This window comes from Selaginella moellendorffii, unplaced genomic scaffold (assembly GCF_000143415.4).
Source record: "Selaginella moellendorffii unplaced genomic scaffold, v1.0 SELMOscaffold_74, whole genome shotgun sequence".
Taxonomy (NCBI): Eukaryota; Viridiplantae; Streptophyta; class Lycopodiopsida; order Selaginellales; family Selaginellaceae; genus Selaginella; species Selaginella moellendorffii.
Genome location: NW_003314335.1, coordinates 220,226 through 239,554, shown reverse-complemented (window position 1 = coordinate 239,554; position 19,329 = coordinate 220,226). Strand labels below are relative to the sequence as shown.

The window sequence follows — 19,329 nt, the reverse complement described above, 5'->3', positions numbered from 1 at the left end:
TAGTACAAAATCAAGGAAGTGATGAGGATATTTTTTCTGCAAACATCTTAGTTTATATTCTAACATACATCGTATTATAGAATGTAGTAAATATTTAAATTGTTAGAACAAGAAGTGTCCTTCAGAACACTTTTATCAATATAATGTGTAAAGAGTTATGAAATTATTAAGTTTGCCATAACCTTAATATTTTAAAGTTTATAATATTTGTATTAAACTACAATTAAAACTTGAGCTTTGAGGTATAACCTAGATGCTAGTTAGTGGAGTATTTATATTCTTGTGTTAGACTACTAGTATACTAAAATATTGTTAAACCATGTTTGACTCTATTTTGCATGTTGGTCTTGATGATAGGATGCTAAGTGTTTTAAGACTATTCTAATGTCACTTTGTGCTTTTATCCCTCCATTCCTTAGGCTCACTACTTGAGAGTTATTTTATACTATGGTTCCTTCACTCAATTATATATTTGAGAGTTTGGCTTAGTCCCTTCCTTTAGTGGCTTAAACACCCTAAAACTCAAGTTCCACTCTGCTGCCCATGGACACATGGCCAAGGGTTTATGTTTTGCTTCATGGTTATCCTGTGGTAATTATCATAGGGTAAAGGGTGAAAACTATATGTGCTACATTGTGACACTTTATATGCTTAGTGAAAACTCTAATTATAGGGAAGCTAATCACATCACTTGCTTCTCTCTTGATATTTTTATTTGTGAAAAGAGTGTGATTGTGTAAACAATTCTAACTACTTATCTATAATAGTCTATTTAAACTTTACTAATTATTTTGGCTTGTTTGATAAGGGGTGGCTTCTTTCTCTATATCACCTATAAATAAAGGCATATCAATTTTTGTAACTTGAGTGACATCCAAAACAACAAAGGTAGTTGACTCCATTAGTCACTTCTTTATTGGTTAAGGTTAGATTATCACATCTCGTTGACTATATAACATGTATGGAACTCCATTGCCAGATCCACATCACAAACGCAATATCTGAGTATTAGCACATTTTGTGTAAACAAAGATATAATTTTATAACTCATTTAAGTTGGTGCATTTCTTATAGAATATGAACATTGTGAATTTTTTTGGAGTTTTTTTATTAGTAATGGTCTAGGCTAGAATATGCATTGCAAGGACATCAATATAATACATCTTATACATCCTATGTAACACTTGGGAATTTAGCTTCATCCCTTCATTTAATGGCCCAAGGCTTTGAAACTCAAGTCCCACTCATTACCCTAACACATGTGTCTAAGGGTTAGATTTCAATCCATGATTATTCTATGGTATTTCACTATAAGGTATAAAGTCAAAACCACATATATTAAAAGTAATTTTGCCCAACTTTTAGACTTGAGAGAAAGATAGGATAAAGGAAAGAAGTAAAGCAATACTAAAACACAACATTCTAGCACCAAGTGCTACTAGAGAATCATATGCCACTAAATAACATTACCCACCATGGCCCATTATAGAAAAAGACAATCATACACAATAATAGTTATACTATACAACGTTTTATTGTATTATTGTGTGTGGTACCTATCTTAAAAATGTATACATGTTCTAGCTTATTAGTGGTTTACCACTAAATTTATGGTTGTATTGCATACCACACAACAAGGTTATCATTATTTTAAAATGTCTCACCATGCAAGAAATCGTAAGCAAGATAACTTAGGAAATTCAGCCCTTGGTTGCATAACACCCTTAACTTGCATACTATCATTAGCCATTATGCTCCTACAAAGAAAATTCAAATTGTTTAAACCATGAAAAAAAAATACCTACTTCGAAAAGTTTGTGCACTCAACACTTGGAGCTTGTTCTATCATAGGCATAGGTGGTGTTTGCATCTCCTTCACTACCACACCAGTCTCCATAGAAATAGATGGTGCAGTAAGGTGGAACAGATTGAGTGGTAAAGGCCTCTCTACCACTTGAGATGCAATTGCAGAAGGAAAAGCCCAAATATGCATGTTATCTGGATTTGGGGAGTAAAGCACGATATAATCATCAACCTTTAGCCCACGATCATCACAATAGTACAGCCAATCCTTGCCTCCTAGGAATTCCCTCCTCCCACCCCATCGGAGTGTAAATGTTTTTCCTAAAGAAAAAGAAGAACCTATTAATGACATAGTCAAAATTTATATGGAATTACATACCATTATCACCACAAGTCACTTCCACAATGTGCTTAGTATGTCCAAACATTGCAAGCCCCCAACTTGGCTTCACACTCTACAATAAAAAACAAGAAATAAAAGAATATAAACTTGAAAATAGCTTACTAGAAGGGGGCTTTGACGAAAGTGTGTCTTTGTAACCTTCACTATCAATGCATCATCACCAAGAAACTGTGCAAATTGCTCAGCTAAATGTTTATGCCCTTTGCAATGATACTCTTCTGATATCATTGCTACCAACAAAAAAGTGGTAGAGGTTGTAAGATAGTTATGCACACAAACCACTTTAACTATACCTGTGAACTGGTTTGCTATTGATATTCTTGATTGCATGCACCAAAACAATGGCTACTCCACACTGGTTGCCCTATCCCAGCACTCACTGCTGCCAAAAAGATGCCTTGCAACCTCAATTGGCAACCCTGCCAAAACTGCAGCCTCTGCAATTGCTCCTCACACAGCCTTACACAATCAAACCCTACACTACTAACCCTCTTTTACCCTTTTCCACAATCAATCAAGCCTTAACCCATTATAAAATACATTTTAAAAGTCATTGGATAGTTGACATATTTTTTCCATCTATGCATCTAATGAGCCATCAACTTTTGGCGACTAGAGCATAACGGGATCAGGCCAGGAAACAAAAAATCTAGCTTTGTAAAGCTTTATTATTCTGATTTCCGACTAGGCGTGCTCTTCCAGACCCAAGCTTTGACAGGGAGGATTTAGACGAGACTCAACGGTGCCAGGAACCCAGTGTGGTGATATCAAGTGAAGAATTCACGGGGAAAGTTTATGGAGAGGAGTGTAACCTCGTGCTCCCGAGCTTTGCTCCAGACTCGAGCTCGATCAGTGAGAGCGAGGTTTTGGTTGCCAAACCACTGCTCGAGCGGGAGAGATATCGCCAGGGATCATGACGAGAGAATGAAAACACCTATAAAGTTCGAGTTCTAGTCCTTCAGCTCAATCAAAACAGAGACTTCAAAGTTATCCCACAAAACTCGAACTTTGTAGGTACCTTTCTGGGATGAGCTCAAGGAAATAAGTGAAAGCTGGGAGCGCTAGTCTGCCACAGATTGTACAAGGAATTTCCTTTCCAAGTCGCTTCAAGCCTGAAAGACATTTTCTAAAGCTTGGAACATTCGAAAGAATAAATAATGTAAGTCTCGTACCTCAATCAAACGTCGTTAGCTTTCTTCCTGTATTTCTCGCTTTTCTTCACCTTCCTCTTCTTCCTTCGCCGCTTGTCCTTCATGGTTTTCTTCTTGGTGCCCGCTTGCATCGCTCGGTTGGAGACTTGGATCCTATCTTTGAGTAACAATCGGCTGATCACGTAGCAGTACATCGGCCAGTCGGTGCGCCGGAGATAAATCATGAGCTTTCTCCGCCTCTGGACCATTGTGTTCATGCTTCGACGCGAAGGGACGTCCTGCATTTCCAGATTTCTTAGCTTGCGTCCTTCGAGATAATAAATCAAACAAGCTTGCCTTTTTGTGTGTCATAAGATGCTTGGAAAGGAAGCTCATTTTCTTCGTCAGCGCTGCAACTTCGGAGTAAAACAAAGGCACGATGAATAAGTGAAGAAACCAGAAAAGGAGAATAGAAAACACTCACTCTGGACTCCAGAGGAACCACAGTCGGCATCATGCAGCTTAAACTCGCTTCTCACTTTCTGTAGCTCGATCTTTTGAAACTCGGCCGCGGACATATTCTCCGGAGCAAGATACTGCAAGAGGCAGGAAAAAGGAGCAAGATAAAAACGAGACAAAAAGGAAAACAAAACCTTCTCCAAAAGATGATCTTTTGGAGGAACAGGCTTGAGACTCGGGCCGGTGACATCAGCAAACTTGTTCAAAATGCCCATCTTCTTCACTGCAAATAACGAAGAGCAAAGTCAAAATTTTTGAAGGCAAGGAGAAGAAAATGGTACACGCAACATCTTGAGCGGCGCTGGTAGTTCCTTCTTTCGGTGGCAATTGAGGAGCCTTGCTCTTGATCTTGGACAAATCGAGCTTGAATCCCTTGAGACCCCCATCGCCAGGCGTTGTTCTAGTGCCAGGACTATCAGCGAACAGCTTGCTGAGATCAATCTTGAGCTTTTCACTGTCGATCGTCCCTCCCTCCCGCTTGGGGGGCGTGAGATCCAGCTTGAACTGGCTCTTGTCCGCCACAGTATTCCCAAACAGCTTCTTGAAATCGATCGGCTCGCCCGCCCCTTCCTTCTTCTCCTGTGGCCTACTCACCGATTTGAAGAGCGCATCGAAATCTATCCCGCCCTTGCGGCCCCCGCCCTTGGAATCGCCTCCGCCGCCTCCCGTGCCAGTCGCCAGGAGCCTCGCATTGCACGGTACGAGCAAACGCTCCCTGCATTTCTTCAAGCTCAGCATTGCCCTGGCATGCTAAAACCCTAACCCTGGAACCTCCACCTTAGTTTTCTCTCCGGTCCAATTAAAGAGCTCGATCAAAGAAATCTAAAGGCCTACTTAATCCTTAAGAAAATAGTAACTCATAATTTTTCTCACCCGTTTATCCCGTTTTATGGAAAGAAAACCAAAAAACCACAGACAAAAAACACATGCAAAATGGTTTTTCATGTTTACATTTACTAAGCATGAATATTAGGTAGGAAATGTATATTAGCAGTGTAAAGAGATTACACTATAATTTCTTAGCTGGGAACTGAAAATTAACACCTATAAGATTTCCAAGCGTAATTAGCACTTAGCTAGGGTTATCTCGATCTAAGCTCAATCTGATGAAAATTTGCTATTGTGCACGCTGCAGGAGGATGAGAACCAGGTCAGTTTCGAAAAATTTCTTAGAAGCTCCATCTAGAAATGATGACTTGGACAATAAGAATGGTTGTGATCTAGTGGAGGACTTGGATGAGGAAGGAGCTTTGATCGAGGGAGCTTTGACGAGGAGGGACAGTTTGGACAAGGAGGAGGAGGGAGCTTTGATGAGGACAGATAGTTTTAATGAGGATGAGCAGGAAGCTTTGATGGGATGAGTAGGGAGTGAGGGACAGCTTGGACAATCTAGAGCTACTTGGTGATCAAAAACTTAAGGACAAGGAGGAGAGCTTGGATGAGGATGAGTAGATGGCCTGGACAACCTAAAGCTACTTGGTGATCAAAAACTTAAGGACAAGAAGGAGAGCTTGGATGAGGATGAGTAGATGGCCTGGACAAACTAAAGCTACTTGGTGATCTAGAGTTTGTTGAAGTGCCAAAAGTAGAGAGGGTGCTTATACAATCCAGCCAATCAGAATTTTTTAAAGTGTATTACATGAGTTTTTCAATCCAAACTTGTTTTTTTCTCATAGTATATGCTTACTATGGGGTATCTCAAAAAAAAATTTAAAGTGGAAATCCATACATATCCACTTTAATCAAGAGAGAAAAACAGTACAGAAAAATAAGGTTCAACCATTCAAAAACCACACTTGAGTTTTAGGGTAATTAGGATGGATTAAGATATGCAAAATCAATTAAGAATTAATGAGTAGAGGTAGTTACTTGTAAAGAAGCTCTCCAAGCTCATAGTGCTAGAATTTCCTCCCTGGGCTTAATATTTGGCTTAAGGTCTTGTTGAAGAGACTTGAAAGATGTTGTTTGTTCTATATTCTTGCTACTTTTAATCCCTATTTATAAAGGCTCTTTAAAACTTTCTTTGCAACAAGTCCAACTTATTTGTTCATTTTCATTTTCTCCCTCTCCAATTTTTGTGCTTTGTTCACTACTATTGTTTGTTTTGCCTTAAGTTGCCTTAATATTGCCTTCTCTTATAACTCTTCTTATCAATCAATTTTTTTTATTTCTTTTGCATAAGCTTTCTCAATTGTTATAGCTTCCCATTCAGTTTTTCTTCTTGCATATTCTTCTACCTTGTTTTTCTTTGCTTTTTCCTTGGAGTAATGTATTTTAAATTAGTGAGTGAAATTCCATAGGGAATAGAGATGAATTTTTGCTTCTCTTTTACTTGTGGTTGCTGCTAAGTTTGAGTGGAGAATGGCATTGTAAGTTGAGCTATAAATTCTTCCATTGGATTTAAGTGTACAGTTATGATGTTATATACTAATATAATTTTAAAAATGATCAAATTGATCTCAATCCAGACCACTCGCTCTTGTATATAAGCTTAGGTTTTTGGGCTAATTGATATTCACATTTTTGTATTCCACGTCTATATCCTATGCACTCACAATAGTTTGTTGTGTTTAGCATGCTTAGTTTGCTTTGAATTTATATAATTATCAAGCTTGAAAAATAATTAAACAATTAAATTATAATAACGCCTTCATAAACCTTTAGCCCACATCATTAAAACTAACATTCACATATTCAGATTATATTAGCTCTAAACCCAACCCAATGAAGCCAAGAAGCAATAATTTCAAGAAAGCATTTTATCCAAGTCTAAAATAATGTGAACACAAAGTTATATTATACCAAAGGTTAGATGAAGTTCTGTTCGAACAAAGTGCTCACTATTTTTATAGAGTCTAATGAAATGTAAGTTGTAGCCTGGCACTCCAAAATTTTATATATAAGTTTAAATAAGCAATTCAAAAGGGAAATGAATCTATGTTATACTATTATCTCTTATCTCATTTGCAAAGTTTACCAATATAGTTAAATATATTACTAACTGAAGTATCTTTTGTAATAGTAAATTTAGCATAGTTTATAAATATAGTTTGATATACAACCTTAATATATTTTATATCTTAGATAAATGTTTATAGAGATCTTTTTACAACTATGTTGTATATTAAAAGCTATATATTTTAGATAATAATTAAACTTTTTAGAGTAAAGGATAATAAATTGCTACGCATTGCATGTAGCAATGCTTGGTTTTCTTAATGGTAGTTTTATTATTACTTATTAATCTAATTGATCAAATAAAGTTTATAATTATAAGCATGTTTGTAATTTATAAACACAAGATTAATCTTATTGTATATCAACCATTAAATGATAGAATAAAAAAGAATATACTAAAAAGGGTTTAGGAAAGTTTTTAAATTATAAATACCAAATTAATCTAAATGAATACCAACCATTAAGTGGTAGAATATCCTAGAATATCCAAGCATATTCTAGATATATTCACTACCATCGCTTAAGCAAACCAAAAAAGCATCATGGACTGAGCAGGAATTGAACCCTATATGCTTTTACACCACCATTTGTTTACAATGCTCGGTTCTCGAGGTTGCGAAGCCGAGATGTGGCTCCTACTTGCTGCTGTGAGTGCGATCTGGATTGCTGGCTCCCCCACGCTTGCTTCTTGGAAGAACTCCTAGATCAGGGAGCTGAGATCGTCCACCGCAGAGCTGGGCCCAGATCACCGCTGCTCGATCCTCTTCTTCTCTTGCTGTTCCTCCTCGTCCTCCAGCTCCGGCGCTGTTCCCTTTGAGCTTAGACAGCTTTGGCCGCGGCATCACTCAAGGATTTTCAAAGGCTGGCGGCCGCCATGGCCATTGGGGCGATCGCAGGCTGGCGGTTGTCCAGTGCTGTGTGCCTTGGGTAACCCTAGAATTTAGTTTTAGGAATCAAAATTTGTGTTGGCAAGTAAGGTATATGCTGCTGCATTCTTTGGATTCAGTGCAATCACCTCCTCCATGGCATGGGATCCAATTTGGGCGTTTTTGTGAGCTCTACAAGACCCAAGCAAGCATATCCAATCCAGTGCATCCGGAGCAAAAGGCATGCCCTTGATCAGATCTCTTGCGTGGTCGAGGTATCCAGCACGGCCAAGAAGATCGATCATGCAGCTATAATGTAGCTTCCCAGGACTTCTTTGGAAATCCAATGTGATTGACAAGAACCAGCTTCGACCATTGTATACTTTTCCAGCATGGCTACAGGCGAGAAGCACACAAATGAAAGAGATCTCGTCGGGTGTGGTGTTAAGTGCATTCATCTCTGGGAATAATTCCAAAGCATTGTTGGGATGCCCATTCTGTGCATACCCACCGATGAGACACGTCCACGCCTCCATTGATCTTTCAGGCATCTGGTCAAAGAGCTTCTGGGCATGGTGCATTTGACCTCTCTGGGAATATGCTGCCAGCATAGCAGTCCACGTCACCGAGTCCCTCACGTCCATCCTATCAAAGACTTCCCTGGCTTTCTCTAGATTCCTAGCTTGCGAATACGCCGATACCATTGCATTCCAGGACACCACATTGCGTTCTCCCATCCAATCAAAGAATCTCCTCGCCTCATCGAGATGCCCGTTCTGGGAATATGCTGAAAGCATGGCAGTGTATGAGATCACGTCAGTCTCAGGCATCGAATCAAACACCTGCTTAGCTTCCTCCACGTGGCCGTTTGCGGCATAAGTTGACAGCATGGAATTACACGTCACTACATTCTGATCGGGCATATTCTCAAATACGTGTTTTGCTTCTTCAAGATGCCCAGTTTGGGCATATGCTGTTGTCATGGTACAGCACGTCACCATATTCCACACTTCCATACGGTCGAACAAATACCTCGCATTGTCGAGATGCCCGTTTTGCACGTAAGCAGAGATCATTGCATTGAAGGATCCCAAGTCCCGTTGCTCCATTGTGTCGAATATTCTCCTGGCGGCTGTAACATTTCCTCTTTGAGCAAACGCTCCCAGCATGACCGTGGATGACACGAGATCGTGGACGTCCATTCTGCCAAAGAGAGATGCTGCCTCGTGAAGATGCCCGTGATGCGTATATGCCGAAAGCATCGTTGTATACGTCACCATATCCCTCTCCGGGAGAGAATCAAACAGCGCTCTCGCCTCTTCAATGTGCCCTTGGCTGGAATATGCCGCTAGCATGGCAGAGAAAGATACCATGCTTCGCTCAGGCATGGTATTAAACACTGATCTAGCTTCTTCAAGATGCCCGTTTTGGTCATAAGCAGATAGTAACGAGTTCCAAGAGGAGAGATTTCTTTCTTCCATATTATCAAAGACATCCTTTGCCTTAACAAGGTTTCCATTTTTCGCATACATGGAAAGAAGTGAGTTCCAGGAGAGAACATCCCATTCAGGCATCTGGTAAAACAAGGCCTTGGCTTTTGGCAAATTCCCAGATCGGGCAAATGCAACAAGAAGCGACGTCAACACAAACAGATCCCACCGCGGCATCGAATCGAAGAACGACTCGGCCTGCGCAATTCTCCCATTCTGGATGTAAACGCCTAGCATCGCAAACCACGAGAAATCGTTCTTGTTCTGGATGCCATCAAACACAATCCAGGCTTGCTCCACGCCCCCGCATTTCCCATACATCTGCACGACCCGGTTGAGCACGTAGACATCCGATTCGAACGAGAGCTGGAGGCGCGAGTGGAGAGATTTGGCGCTAGAGAGCGAGTTACAAGACTTGATGAGGTCGATGCATTGCGTTCTATCCCAAGTCATTAAAGTTAGCGCAAGAACCCTAAATCCTATGCCACGTGGCAGCATCTTGTGGAGCCGTTAAAGCTTAAACCCAAAACCCTACACCCTAAACCGGCGGCCCTAGGGTTTTTGGGCTCGAGAGAGAAGAGAGGAAAATGCTGGGCGCTGCCAGGAATCGTCTCCTTGCCCCGGCGGCGGGCACGATCTTCACGCGGCTTCGCGCGGCGCTCACAGGTGGGGGCAAGGCATGGTACTCCTCCGATTTTGATTTGGGGAAGAAGCCCGGGGATTGGGACTGCGCGACGTGCTTCCATCTCAACTTCAGCAGGCGCGATTCGTGCCAGCGCTGTGGGAACCCTCGCCCGGTGGGAGGCGGCGGCGGCGGCGGTGGATCGATGAGCATGGGCGCTGATCGGGGCTGGGGCGGCGCGGATGTCAAGCCCGGCGACTGGTTTTGCCCGTCCTGCAATACCCACAACTTTGCTAGCCGTGGCACTTGCTTCAAGTGTGGCAATGAGAAAGTGGAGAACAATGCGTCCATGGATGGGAGGCCCGGATGGAGGATGGGTGACTGGACTTGCACTGGGTAAGTTGAGATTTTCTTGGTTCTTGTCTAGAGGTTTGGTTCTACTCGATTCTATGTTCTTAGTTCTAGCTTCTCTATTACTCTTCTTGCTGCTGTTAGAAGCTTTGGTTTAATTTCTTCCTGGTTTCTAAGCTACTCTTCCTGGTTTTGTTCTTCTGAATGATCTCACTGTTCTAACTTGTGAGAAGCTTTGGTTTAAGTTCTTCCTGGTACTCTTCCTGGTTTTGTTCTTGCGCTCCTGAGTTTCTTTGCAAGTTCTTAGTTTGTTCTGTGTTATTCTACTCGATTCAAGTTCTTAGTTGTATTGCTCTTCTTGCTAAATGTTCTCACCGTTCTAACTTGTTAGAAGCTTTGATTGAAGTGTTCCCGAGCTCTAACTTTTCTACTCTTCTTGGTTTCGTTCTTGTGCTCTTAAGTTTCTTGCAAGCCAAGTTCTTACGTCGTCATGCTTCTGTTTGTGTGTAGCTGCAGCGAGCACAACTTTGCCAGTCGTACCGAGTGCTTCAAGTGCAATGCTCCAAAGACTTCTGGTACGTTTCTTGTGTTCTTTTGGTTTTCGAGTGCCTTGATTTTGCGATGTTCCAGCCTCTACCGCGTAGGAGTCGTGCATTTCAAGCCAAGCTAAGTTTCGCAAGTATTAATAACTAGTTGTGAGAGATGCAAACTGGGCAATTGTTTCAATGATCGAGGTGTTGCCCATTTGCGGAAAAGCATGTAGTGTGTTTTAATGAGAGTATAGGACACTTGTTGGAAGTATAGAACACTTGGAAGTTGGAATCCTTGGTCTTCTTATTCTAGCCACCAGAGAAACTTTCCACTAGAAAGCTAAGCTATTTCGTGCGGGGCTGGGAGAGGAGCTCCTTTGGGAAGCTCCCATTTCTCTCTAAGCCGCCGCAGCGCGTTCTTGGTATTGCGCCGGCATTTCCCAAACGATCCTCTGGAAATCTTGCCCCGTTTGGTCCTCCTGTCCCCGCGCCCACACTCGAGAATCCCTCCTCCCTCCTCGTCGAGAGGAACGAGATCGCGGACTACCCCTGGCAGCCGCTGCTCGAAATTTGGGGCCGGTACCTGCTGCATCCGTGAAACCGAAACGATCGATGCCAACAAAGAATGCCGCCGATCGAAGGACGCTACCGCTGCTGCCACCGTCGCCGCTGGATCCGAAAACCTGGGAAGGAGGAGACGCGTGATCTTCGCGAGAGACATGGCGTGATAAACCCTAGCCCTAAACCTAAGCTTTTCGAATATTATTTTTCAAATAAGGTATATTCTATGATCAACTAAGCTATTTGTTTTGGAAGTTTGGCTTCCTTTTCTCGATGAAAGCAGCCATTCCTTCGCTGCGATCTTCCAAGCCAAACGTTGCTCCAAAAAACGCCTGCTCTCTCTTGACGCCTTCCTCGAGATGGCTCTCATACGCGGCATTCACAGCCGCTTTGGCCATGATCACCGCTGGGCGTGACATGCCCGAGATGTTCTTGGCCATCGCCACTGCCTCGGCGACGAGCTCCTCGTTTGTTCCTTCGATCTGCGACTCCACAGAACCAGAATTTAGAGATCCTTCGATCTAAAACTCCAGAAGAAGGAAGAACTTCACTAACCAGTCGGCTGGCTAGACCTCGTTGGCACGCTTCTTTGGCATCCATGAAGCGCTCTCCCGTGAGTATCATCTCCATTGCTCGCGACTTGCCGACCTCTCGGATCAAGCGCTGGGTTCCGCCCATGCCTGGGATCGTCCCGATTTTAATCTCTGGCTGCCCAAACACGGCCTTCTCGCCGACCAGGATGATATCGCACATCATTGCAAGCTCGCAGCCACCACCAAGAGCATATCTGGAAGGTAGAGCATACGAAAATAATTCTACTTTTGGCGAGCACAAAGGTATGATCGCTTACCCGTTCACTGCAGCGATGAGTGGCTTTCGAATCCTGGAAACTTGGTTCCACTGATCAAGAACAGGATTCACAAATAAATCCACCATAGTCTTGTTCTTGAGCTCTTTGATGTCCACGCCGGCAGCGAACGCTTTGCCTTTACCGGAGATGACAATCGCTCCAACCTGCGAAGAAATTTTTTCCACTCAGTTCTTGCAAAAATTCTTTCTTACCTCTGGCAGGGCATCGAATCCTTTCAAGGCCGCGACAACCTCTCTCATGCAAACCTCGGAGAGAGCATTGAGAACCTGGGGCCTGTTGAGCATCAAGAGACCCACGCTCTTGCTCTCCACGACCTCGGCAGTGATCGTCTCATAGCTTGCCTCTGGATCACGAGCGCCAATCGATGACACAACGCTGGATCTCACGAAGCGAGTCGAGTGAATCCAGCGGCAGCTCCTGGAAGAAATATTTCCTGGAGAAAAACCCGCATTGCGGCGAGGATTCGCGACGAATTCTGGAAAACCAGGAGCCACTACTTCCATAATCCGGGAGAGTGGAGACGATCTTACCTCGAATCGTCAAGCGCGCCAGTCGATGCGCCATGGCCATGGAGCCACATCCCTAGACTAAGCTAGGTCACGAGACACTTGTACAGCATTTTCTCTCGAGTGGACAAACCTTTGGAAGAAATGAAAATTTTGATAGCTAGTATGTAGTTACTATGGTTCTCATCCTAGAAATCTAGGCTACCTTCTGTTACGACTGTGATATCGCGACGACGCACTCTTTCTCCAGCGAATACGATTCTGGACTTCTTTCACGATGAAAGCCACCTTCTCGAAGAAATCCCTGTCAAAAGAGTGATCCATTTTCATGAATTCTAAGAAGCTTGCTACTACTACTACTACTACGTACCCATCTTCTTGCACAGCCGAGACGATTTCACTGATCTCCACATCCTTGGGTTTGAGCTGCAAAAGCAAGAAAAAGCATGTCAGAGAAGTTGAAAAGCTCGGGTTTTACCTCGGCTTCCGCAATGGAGAGCGTTGCTGCGTTGAAGACGATATTGAGTTCGTGGATCGCGCAGTCGGGTATTTTCTTAGCGTCGTCTCTCAGTTTGAAGGACTCGTTGCTTGAATCTGGCAGGTACGTCCGAAGCTGGAGACTTATGTGCCCGCTAGAGATGCCAAGCACTAATACGCCTTTCAAAGCCTCGAGAATTTTGTTGTCCTGCAGATAGCTGTGATCACAAATGATAGAAACATAAAAAGAAGAAAACACATGTAGGAAAATGTATAAACGGACCTGTCCTTGAGCTTAGCTACGTTTTCAAGGTGCTTGAGTTCTCTCCGCTTCATCTCGATTTGTTCTGCCAGCCGAAGACCCTTAGAAAAATAAAGAAGAAAGAAAGAAACCACGATTGAGCAAAGAAGAAAAAATAAAACTAGCGCCTGCTTCACCTCAGAACGGCAATCTTCAATGCTATCCTTGAGCATCATCTTCTCCAGTTCATACTTAGAGCTGTACGTGACTGCGTCCTGGAAGACTCGATTGAAAAGTTCAGCCATAAGATTGAAATTTCTTTACCCCGAGCAGCCGATTATTTTTGTAGTCTTTCATCTGGAAAACACGCATGAATTCGAGACAAGTAGAGTATTTTTTTCTTACATTGAGTTCGCAACTATCGAGGGAGTTTTCTGTAGAGCTCAGAAGTGTCTCCATGGCCTTCGCATCTACACATGTGTGTAAGAGTTGGTCTATGAAAAAAACCATAAAAAAAAGAGGAATGCAAAGAAAAAACCTCTGGTGATCGTTTGTATCAAATTCTTGATCTCACTGATAGTCGAGCCATTCCCGTTGTTCATGCCCATCACCTCCGATTGTAAGCTTTCTAATAAAAATTTATTCGATCGGAGGCTCCATAAGAAAAGAGAGAAAAGATCCATACCGAAAGAAGCACCAGAGTCGAACCCTCCTTTCGCCAAATCAGTAAGAAACCTCCGTGCCAACGATTTCTAAAGCGGCATTGTCAAAATCAAGCGTATGGACGATTTCTTACCTCAACTTCTTGGTGCTGATCGACCTCGAACATTTCCCTCGCCTCGCTAGAGACGCGCGGCTTCGAATGCGATGAGCAATCAGGGATATCCTCAAAATCCAAGCGAGCGCGCGTCTTCCAGGCCTCGGAGCTCGCCAGCGCCATAGCCACCAAGAAAAAACTCCCGAAAAAACCCCAAAATTTAAAATTCCCGCTCTTCTTGCCCCTGTTCTGGGGTAGGGTTCTAGAACGTCTTCTAGCCGATGAGCGATGGCCATCCACGTAAATCTCCTTGTTCTAGAATCAGATCCTTGCTCGATCTAGAGCGCGTCGCTTCCAGGAGATTTTCGTCCTTCCGAGATCTCTTATTCCTTTATTATTCTTCGTTCTAGGGTTTGAAAATGTCGTGGAGGCGATGGCGATGGAGCAACGATGGCGCTGGCGATGCGCTACCCACGGCTCGCCAGGACGCTCCAGATTCTCAAATCCTCGACACACAGGGTACGTGTAGCTCGTAAAAGTGAGGCTTTTTCCAGTGTGAGATTGTTCTAGAACAAGAAGCTCTAGTGGACTCTTTTGAGAAGCGAGACAAATATCAAAACGCGCTGTGGCGGGTACGCTTGTCCTCCTTTTTTCCTTCTCTCTTTGGCTCGTCGAATGCTATGACACTTAATAAACTTTTTGTTCCAGGGGATTTTTGCAGCCTTTGCAGCTACGTGTGCTTTATTCTTCTTTTACTCGGCCCACCAACAGGCCGTAGATCCATGGAGCACTGTAAGTGAAAACTTACTCGTTTTTTTTTCTTCTTCTGTGTTTTTTTTTCTGTTCTTGTTTTGACGTCCATGACCCCATGACTCTCTCCAGAAGTACCACGCTGTGTTCTCTGGGACATTAAACTCACGTCAGATCGTTTGTGGGGGTAAGCTCAAATCGATTGCTCGCTTTTTGTTTATTCATTTTTGGCAAGCTTTTCCTCCTTGCTGCTGGCAGACTTGGCTGAAGCAATGACCTGTATTGCCATTGTGGTGGGTGTCTTATCGTCAGCAAAGTGGCATCGGCATTTGCTCGTGGCATCGATGATGGCCGGTCTTTTCCTGTCATTGTTTTGGATTTCCAATCTTCTAAGGTGAAGTGCCACTCTCTTGCAGCTCGCTTTCATATATTCGTGCCTTCCTTTCTTTGATGGTTGTTGATTCCCAGATCGCAAAAGCTCCACTTCCAGTTCCAGATGCTGTGGCTTCCTTTCGGCACACCGAGGTATTCATTTTTTTAAGATCGCTTTTAATCTGGCTTTGGACTTACGCGTCAACCGACTTGTTAACTGACAGCCTCGCAGCCATATGCCTGTACGTGGACAACGTCCTCGCAGGAACAGCTAAGGATATTCAAGCTCTGCGCGCATCCATGTACCATCATAAAAGGAGTTAAAAATCGACAGAATCGACAGAATCATAACAACATCAGCTTGCTCATCAGTAAATCGTCCACAACGTTAGGAAGTGCCAAACATGTTCGTTGCCTCTAGTTACTTCTACCACTTCGGGCTTCATTTATCAGGTTTGATTGGTAAGGTAGACAATCCTCTCCGTTTTTTCTTCTTGCACTGGTTTTGTTTTATTTGCTTTAAGACTGAGATACCGGATCATGGAGCGGGATTGCTACCATAGCACCCCGTTTCTATTTTTCGTTCGTCTCCCCCGGCATGCCTGCTTGTTTTCTAGCTCATTCGTCCCTTGCCGAGAAAAAGCATTGAATCACATGTTGAACTCTGATTGTGGATATAAGGATCGTGCGCTCTCCTGCAGCTGCTTGATTCTCTGGAAATCGTTTACTTTGTTAATGAGTTTGCGTTGTCATGCTGTGGATTGCAGAGAGATAGGTTGCGGTCATGCTCACGTCTCGCCTTATATCTAGTGGGGAGGGGCTGTAAAAAATTCCATCAACAGTTCCAATCCAAAGAACTTGCTTTGAAAAGGTACGCGACACGCCGTTTCCGGTAAAATGCTTCAATCAATCAACGTAACACCAGCCAAAGCATGTTGTGAGATGAAAACCAGCAGGTTTTGTGCGGGTCAAAAACAGGAACGAAAGGCAACACTCCTGAGTACAGCGCTGTACTTTTACAACCTCACTATGTCAAGATCTGTTCCACTTGGGCTGGCACCTGGCAGTATGGCCCAAGAACAGGGGAGCACACATATATGTGCATGAATGCAGCCAAAGTTGGCTGCAACTTAGCAAGCCCAAAAAGAAAAGCCATCATCAAATTGGTTCAGTTCCAACTTCTGCAGAAGAATCACCTCACCAGGCAGACGGCCTGGTGCAATGGCAGAATAAAAAAAATATCAAATAGAAGGGCATGGGGAGATGGGTACTCCTTTTTGGTACCCAGTTCCAGTGTCTTGTCTGTGCCTTCAGAGGGAGAGATCTTTCTTGTTGATTTGCTGCTTGTTTGAGGTTTGGTCTCTCTTTGGTTGGCATATAATTTCTTGCATCTGTGTGGGTGAGTTGTGTGTGTGTGTGTGTGTGTGTGTGAGTCTGAACTCAAGTCTGAGAGAATTGAAGGCGTCTCCTCTCTGGAGTGATTGATGGATTGCATCAGCATGGTATCAGCAGGCAGCTGAAGCAAAATGATGCTGTGGGAAACCTGACTCGGGTTTCCGTGAAACTTTTGTTGTTCTTCCCCTCAACACACATACCCACACAAACAAACAAGCACGGGACGGACGAGAGCGCAAAATAAAAACGTCTCAAAAGAAGAGCGAGCTATGACCAATGAGATCAACAAGATAGACAGATAGATAGTCATAGAACTACACCATCATTAGAGGCTATGGCCCTTGGGAACTCAAGAGCTTTACGAAAAGAAGCGAAAAAATGTAATCGAGACGGCGTCAACTTTGTGAAGATTGTGAGGAATTGCGTGACATAAGATCTTTGTCAAACATAATGCCCGGGATTAAGAGGTGTTCGATTTTAGCAAATGTGACGTAATCACCGCTCGTGCCGAGTCCCCGATCATACTTTTGTATACTGTAGCTATACATAGACAGGAAAGTAAATATGGTAAACGCTACGAGTGCGGGGAGGGGTTTTCCCTTAGATTTACTTGCTTTGACCGCACTTCAATACGATCTATTGTGGCACATACGAGCAGTCCATATACACCTAGATGGCTACTCGTATACGGCTACGATCATTAAGTCGGCCCACATGGTTTTCTTGGTTTTCATGGCATAGCTTAATTTTTATGACAGCAATACAATAGTGAATTTCGTTGTACTCGTTTGCCATCTTTAAGAAATAATCAAGTAGAATTCAAAAGAATACACTGCCTTTCCCCTGAACTTGCTGGAAGTACTCAACTGTATTTTATAATGCATGTATATGTGAGAGGCTTGCATGTGTATGCTATGATGGATGGAGATCTAAGGGAAGGCAATGCAGTTGCAGTTCCAGTTGCAGAGTGCAGCAGAGTGCAGCAACCAAGCAAAGCCAGCGAGAATGACCTAAAACTTTTCAACAGAGGTGGACAAAGAAAAAGAAGTGAAGTGGATGGAGGAGAAATTGGGTTGTCTCAATCAAATCCATGTTAAAATTGGACAGCAGGCAGTGCAGTGCCTTCAGTACAGTACAGTCATGGAGCACAGTGGTCAGTAGTGTGGCAGGCAAATGTGCCAGGCAGTTCTGCCACCCTTACCTATATGTACTAGCGAGCTTCTTAAGAACCCAGGAAATTAAAATCAGTGCTTAATAAAGTAGGATCAGACACCAAGTCCTAACAACACTCAAACTATCTTTCCTGACTGACTGTGACTGTTTTGTGGGGAAGAGCAGCTGTTGTTTCTTAATGCTTCTAGCCGGCTTAATTTTCTTTATTCAATTATTTTTTATTTTCCTATACCTTTGCATGAACATCAAGGTAGGCCTACCTAGTACTAGGTAATAGCTTCCACACACTGATGGTGTGTACCATACCATACCCAAGAGGGTGTTGAAAACCACCCTTCATAATGTAGCTCATTTCTCAATCTAATGAAAGCTAATCACTCGGAACAAAATCACTAAGCTTCTGTTGAACATGCATGACCAAGACCATAATGTCAGTTGTCATTTTGATTCCAGTTTCCATATCAGTTGTTTTTGTGCTGTTGTTGCTAGTGGTACATGCTGCAGTGCAAGACAAGAGGAATGATTCAATCAGCATGGTGGGGATTGTGGGGTTGGGGGCCATTGTTTTACTTCAAATCAAGCTCTAGAGGAAGAATCTTCCTTTGAATAGAGAGCTTGATTTGTTTTCCCAAACGTGGTGGAGGCGGTGGCGACCCGTGGGTGTCCTGGATTTAAACTTAAAACCTCCTTGTCATGCGATCGAGAGGGCGAGAGAAGTCGAATCTTGCACAAAGCGATTCGCCAACTTCTAAATGTTAAAAGCCCCAAGCAAAGATTAAATATCTTATACTTTCCCATCAATGCAACTTCGTGTACTTGGACACAAGAGCAAGACGACCCCACCCCCACACACTCCACGAAAAAAAGCAAAGTAAACAAAAAAGGAACACCTCCCACAATTGTTTGCATGTTTTACGATAGCACATCTTCTAATTGTTTAACCAGTTCACAAAGACAGGCGAGACGACAAGTATGAACAACTCAAAAGTATATTTAATACGAAAAGCGAAGAAAAGCTCGGGTGAACGATCCACATTCCAGGCTGCAAAGCCCGAAAGAGCTGTTCCAGTTCCGTCGGGACTGGGCTCACAAGTGTTGCAAGAATCTTATCTGTTGCGAATTGCCACACTTTTATATACTATTTCTCGTATAAAATACTCGATATTTCGGCCCTGTTTACTTGATGCAAAGTTCGATCCTTTTATCTGGGACCCAAAGCCTTCTACACTCACGAACACGTACCCATATTGGGCATTTTGATCTGGTAGCAAAGGCATGTCAACAACAGAAGATTGGAGCAAAAAGGATTTGCAGCGTGACAAGACTTCAATCTCCCTTTCCCTGTAAGTGCTTGTCATTGTCCCTTGGCGAAATGTCTATAATATTGGCTCAGTGTTTCTAGACATTACACTCCCTCATCACCAATTGTAAAATGCAAACGAAAGATCATGTATCCAAAAGAAAACTATATTTCTAGTGGGGTGGAAGGTCATCTAATTCCAAACCCCTCGTGTTGCATAGTGGAAGTCATAAGAATCTCCTGTTGATCTTCCC

At 43.1% G+C, this 19,329-nt stretch overlaps 7 protein-coding genes across 14 annotated transcripts; 2 read left to right on the top strand and 5 right to left on the bottom strand.

Annotated features, from left to right (window-relative positions):
- Positions 1 to 1,660: 1,660 nt before the first annotated feature.
- On the bottom strand, positions 1,661 to 2,665 carry LOC9658726. The gene is made up of 5 exons (XM_002986428.2): positions 2,500 to 2,665; positions 2,309 to 2,436; positions 2,183 to 2,258; positions 1,806 to 2,124; positions 1,661 to 1,757 (listed from the first exon to the last, which is right to left on the bottom strand). Exons 1-5 carry the CDS (start codon positions 2,534 to 2,536, stop codon positions 1,661 to 1,663), a joined length of 657 nt encoding a protein of 218 aa, XP_002986474.1. The 5' UTR covers positions 2,537 to 2,665.
- Positions 2,666 to 2,844: 179 nt separating this feature from the next.
- Positions 2,845 to 4,618, bottom strand: LOC9659317. 3 transcript variants are annotated; one of them, XR_002990415.1, is made up of 7 exons: positions 4,137 to 4,618; positions 3,990 to 4,078; positions 3,821 to 3,932; positions 3,694 to 3,752; positions 3,379 to 3,635; positions 3,225 to 3,318; positions 2,845 to 3,162 (listed from the first exon to the last, which is right to left on the bottom strand). XR_002990415.1 is itself a non-coding variant. In XM_024660474.1 (6 exons), the coding sequence occupies exons 1-5, from the start codon at positions 4,591 to 4,593 to the stop codon at positions 3,384 to 3,386; spliced, it is 969 nt and encodes a 322-aa protein (XP_024516242.1). In that variant the 5' UTR covers positions 4,594 to 4,618; the 3' UTR covers positions 2,846 to 3,332; positions 3,379 to 3,383. The 3 variants fall into 3 exon arrangements, 2 of the variants coding, with proteins under 2 accessions (XP_024516242.1, XP_002986473.1); XM_024660474.1 differs by having other exon boundaries at positions 2,846 to 3,332; XM_002986427.2 differs by having other exon boundaries at positions 2,846 to 3,318.
- Positions 4,619 to 7,759: 3,141 nt separating this feature from the next.
- On the bottom strand, positions 7,760 to 9,622 carry LOC112341001 (pentatricopeptide repeat-containing protein At4g02750-like). The gene has a single exon (XM_024660352.1). It carries the CDS (start codon positions 9,620 to 9,622, stop codon positions 7,760 to 7,762), a length of 1,863 nt encoding a protein of 620 aa, XP_024516120.1.
- A 106-nt stretch (positions 9,623 to 9,728) lies between these two features.
- Positions 9,729 to 10,977, top strand: LOC9658725 (zinc finger Ran-binding domain-containing protein 2). Its single transcript, XM_002986510.2, has 3 exons — positions 9,729 to 10,187; positions 10,653 to 10,717; positions 10,773 to 10,977. The coding sequence occupies exons 1-3, from the start codon at positions 9,757 to 9,759 to the stop codon at positions 10,784 to 10,786; spliced, it is 510 nt and encodes a 169-aa protein (XP_002986556.2). The 5' UTR covers positions 9,729 to 9,756; the 3' UTR covers positions 10,787 to 10,977.
- Positions 10,978 to 11,397: 420 nt separating this feature from the next.
- On the bottom strand, positions 11,398 to 12,749 carry LOC9659316 (probable enoyl-CoA hydratase). Of its 2 annotated transcripts, none has more exons than XM_002986426.2 (5): positions 12,635 to 12,749; positions 12,296 to 12,579; positions 12,084 to 12,247; positions 11,789 to 12,020; positions 11,398 to 11,715 (listed from the first exon to the last, which is right to left on the bottom strand). In XM_002986426.2, exons 1-5 carry the CDS (start codon positions 12,672 to 12,674, stop codon positions 11,473 to 11,475), a joined length of 963 nt encoding a protein of 320 aa, XP_002986472.2. In that variant the 5' UTR covers positions 12,675 to 12,749; the 3' UTR covers positions 11,398 to 11,472. The 2 variants fall into 2 exon arrangements, with proteins under 2 accessions (XP_002986472.2, XP_024516160.1); XM_024660392.1 differs by having other exon boundaries at positions 12,296 to 12,537; positions 12,635 to 12,714.
- Positions 12,745 to 14,303, bottom strand: LOC112341035. Its single transcript, XM_024660398.1, has 10 exons — positions 14,125 to 14,303; positions 14,014 to 14,080; positions 13,867 to 13,956; positions 13,734 to 13,798; positions 13,653 to 13,685; positions 13,526 to 13,603; positions 13,371 to 13,450; positions 13,089 to 13,305; positions 12,981 to 13,036; positions 12,745 to 12,914 (listed from the first exon to the last, which is right to left on the bottom strand). Exons 1-10 carry the CDS (start codon positions 14,266 to 14,268, stop codon positions 12,812 to 12,814), a joined length of 933 nt encoding a protein of 310 aa, XP_024516166.1. The 5' UTR covers positions 14,269 to 14,303; the 3' UTR covers positions 12,745 to 12,811.
- Positions 14,304 to 14,383: 80 nt separating this feature from the next.
- On the top strand, positions 14,384 to 16,520 carry LOC9659315. Of its 5 annotated transcripts, none has more exons than XM_024660396.1 (9): positions 14,384 to 14,604; positions 14,656 to 14,717; positions 14,794 to 14,877; positions 14,968 to 15,022; positions 15,094 to 15,229; positions 15,304 to 15,360; positions 15,432 to 15,669; positions 15,975 to 16,078; positions 16,164 to 16,520. In XM_024660396.1, exons 1-7 carry the CDS (start codon positions 14,505 to 14,507, stop codon positions 15,529 to 15,531), a joined length of 594 nt encoding a protein of 197 aa, XP_024516164.1. In that variant the 5' UTR covers positions 14,384 to 14,504; the 3' UTR covers positions 15,532 to 15,669; positions 15,975 to 16,078; positions 16,164 to 16,520. The 5 variants fall into 5 exon arrangements, with proteins under 5 accessions (XP_024516164.1, XP_024516163.1, XP_024516165.1 ...); XM_024660395.1 differs by having other exon boundaries at positions 16,133 to 16,520; XM_024660397.1 differs by having other exon boundaries at positions 14,971 to 15,022; positions 15,975 to 16,520.
- Positions 16,521 to 19,329: the final 2,809 nt, after the last annotated feature.

Bases quoted from the DNA above. Each gene is read 5' to 3' on its own strand.
- LOC9658726 (XM_002986428.2), bottom strand. From the start codon at position 2,536: ATGCAATCAAGAATATCAATAGCAAACCAGTTCACAG. The intron at 2,437-2,499 runs GTATAGTTAAAG...TTTTGTTGGTAG, and splicing joins AATAGCAAACCAGTTCACAG to CAATGATATCAGAAGAGTAT. The intron at 2,259-2,308 runs GTAAGCTATTTT...TTTTTATTGTAG, and splicing joins TTCGTCAAAGCCCCCTTCTA to AGTGTGAAGCCAAGTTGGGG.
- LOC9659317 (XM_024660474.1), bottom strand. From the start codon at position 4,593: ATGCTGAGCTTGAAGAAATGCAGGGAGCGTTTGCTCGTACCGTGCAAT. The intron at 4,079-4,136 runs GTACCATTTTCT...CGTTATTTGCAG, and splicing joins CGCCGCTCAAGATGTTGCGT to TGAAGAAGATGGGCATTTTG. The intron at 3,636-3,693 runs GCAAGCTTGTTT...CTGGAAATGCAG, and splicing joins ATCTTATGACACACAAAAAG to GACGTCCCTTCGCGTCGAAG.
- LOC112341001 (XM_024660352.1), bottom strand. From the start codon at position 9,622: ATGACTTGGGATAGAACGCAATGCATCGACCTCATCAAGTCTTGTAAC.
- LOC9658725 (XM_002986510.2), top strand. From the start codon at position 9,757: ATGCTGGGCGCTGCCAGGAATCGTCTCCTTGCCCCGGCGGCGGGCACG. The intron at 10,188-10,652 runs GTAAGTTGAGAT...GTTTGTGTGTAG, and splicing joins GGTGACTGGACTTGCACTGG to CTGCAGCGAGCACAACTTTG.
- LOC9659316 (XM_002986426.2), bottom strand. From the start codon at position 12,674: ATGGCCATGGCGCATCGACTGGCGCGCTTGACGATTCGAG. The intron at 12,021-12,083 runs GTAAGCGATCAT...TCTACCTTCCAG, and splicing joins CTCATCGCTGCAGTGAACGG to ATATGCTCTTGGTGGTGGCT. The intron at 11,716-11,788 runs GTTAGTGAAGTT...GTGGAGTCGCAG, and splicing joins GAGGTCTAGCCAGCCGACTG to ATCGAAGGAACAAACGAGGA.
- LOC112341035 (XM_024660398.1), bottom strand. From the start codon at position 14,268: ATGGCGCTGGCGAGCTCCGAGGCCTGGAAGACGCGCGCTCGCTTGGAT. The intron at 13,686-13,733 runs GTAAGAAAAAAA...CGTGTTTTCCAG, and splicing joins TCGATAGTTGCGAACTCAAT to ATGAAAGACTACAAAAATAA. The intron at 13,037-13,088 runs GTAAAACCCGAG...TTGCTTTTGCAG, and splicing joins TCTCCATTGCGGAAGCCGAG to CTCAAACCCAAGGATGTGGA.
- LOC9659315 (XM_024660396.1), top strand. From the start codon at position 14,505: ATGTCGTGGAGGCGATGGCGATGGAGCAACGATGGCGCTGGCGATGCG. The intron at 15,023-15,093 runs GTAAGCTCAAAT...TGCTGCTGGCAG, and splicing joins ACGTCAGATCGTTTGTGGGG to ACTTGGCTGAAGCAATGACC. The intron at 15,230-15,303 runs GTGAAGTGCCAC...GTTGATTCCCAG, and splicing joins TGGATTTCCAATCTTCTAAG to ATCGCAAAAGCTCCACTTCC.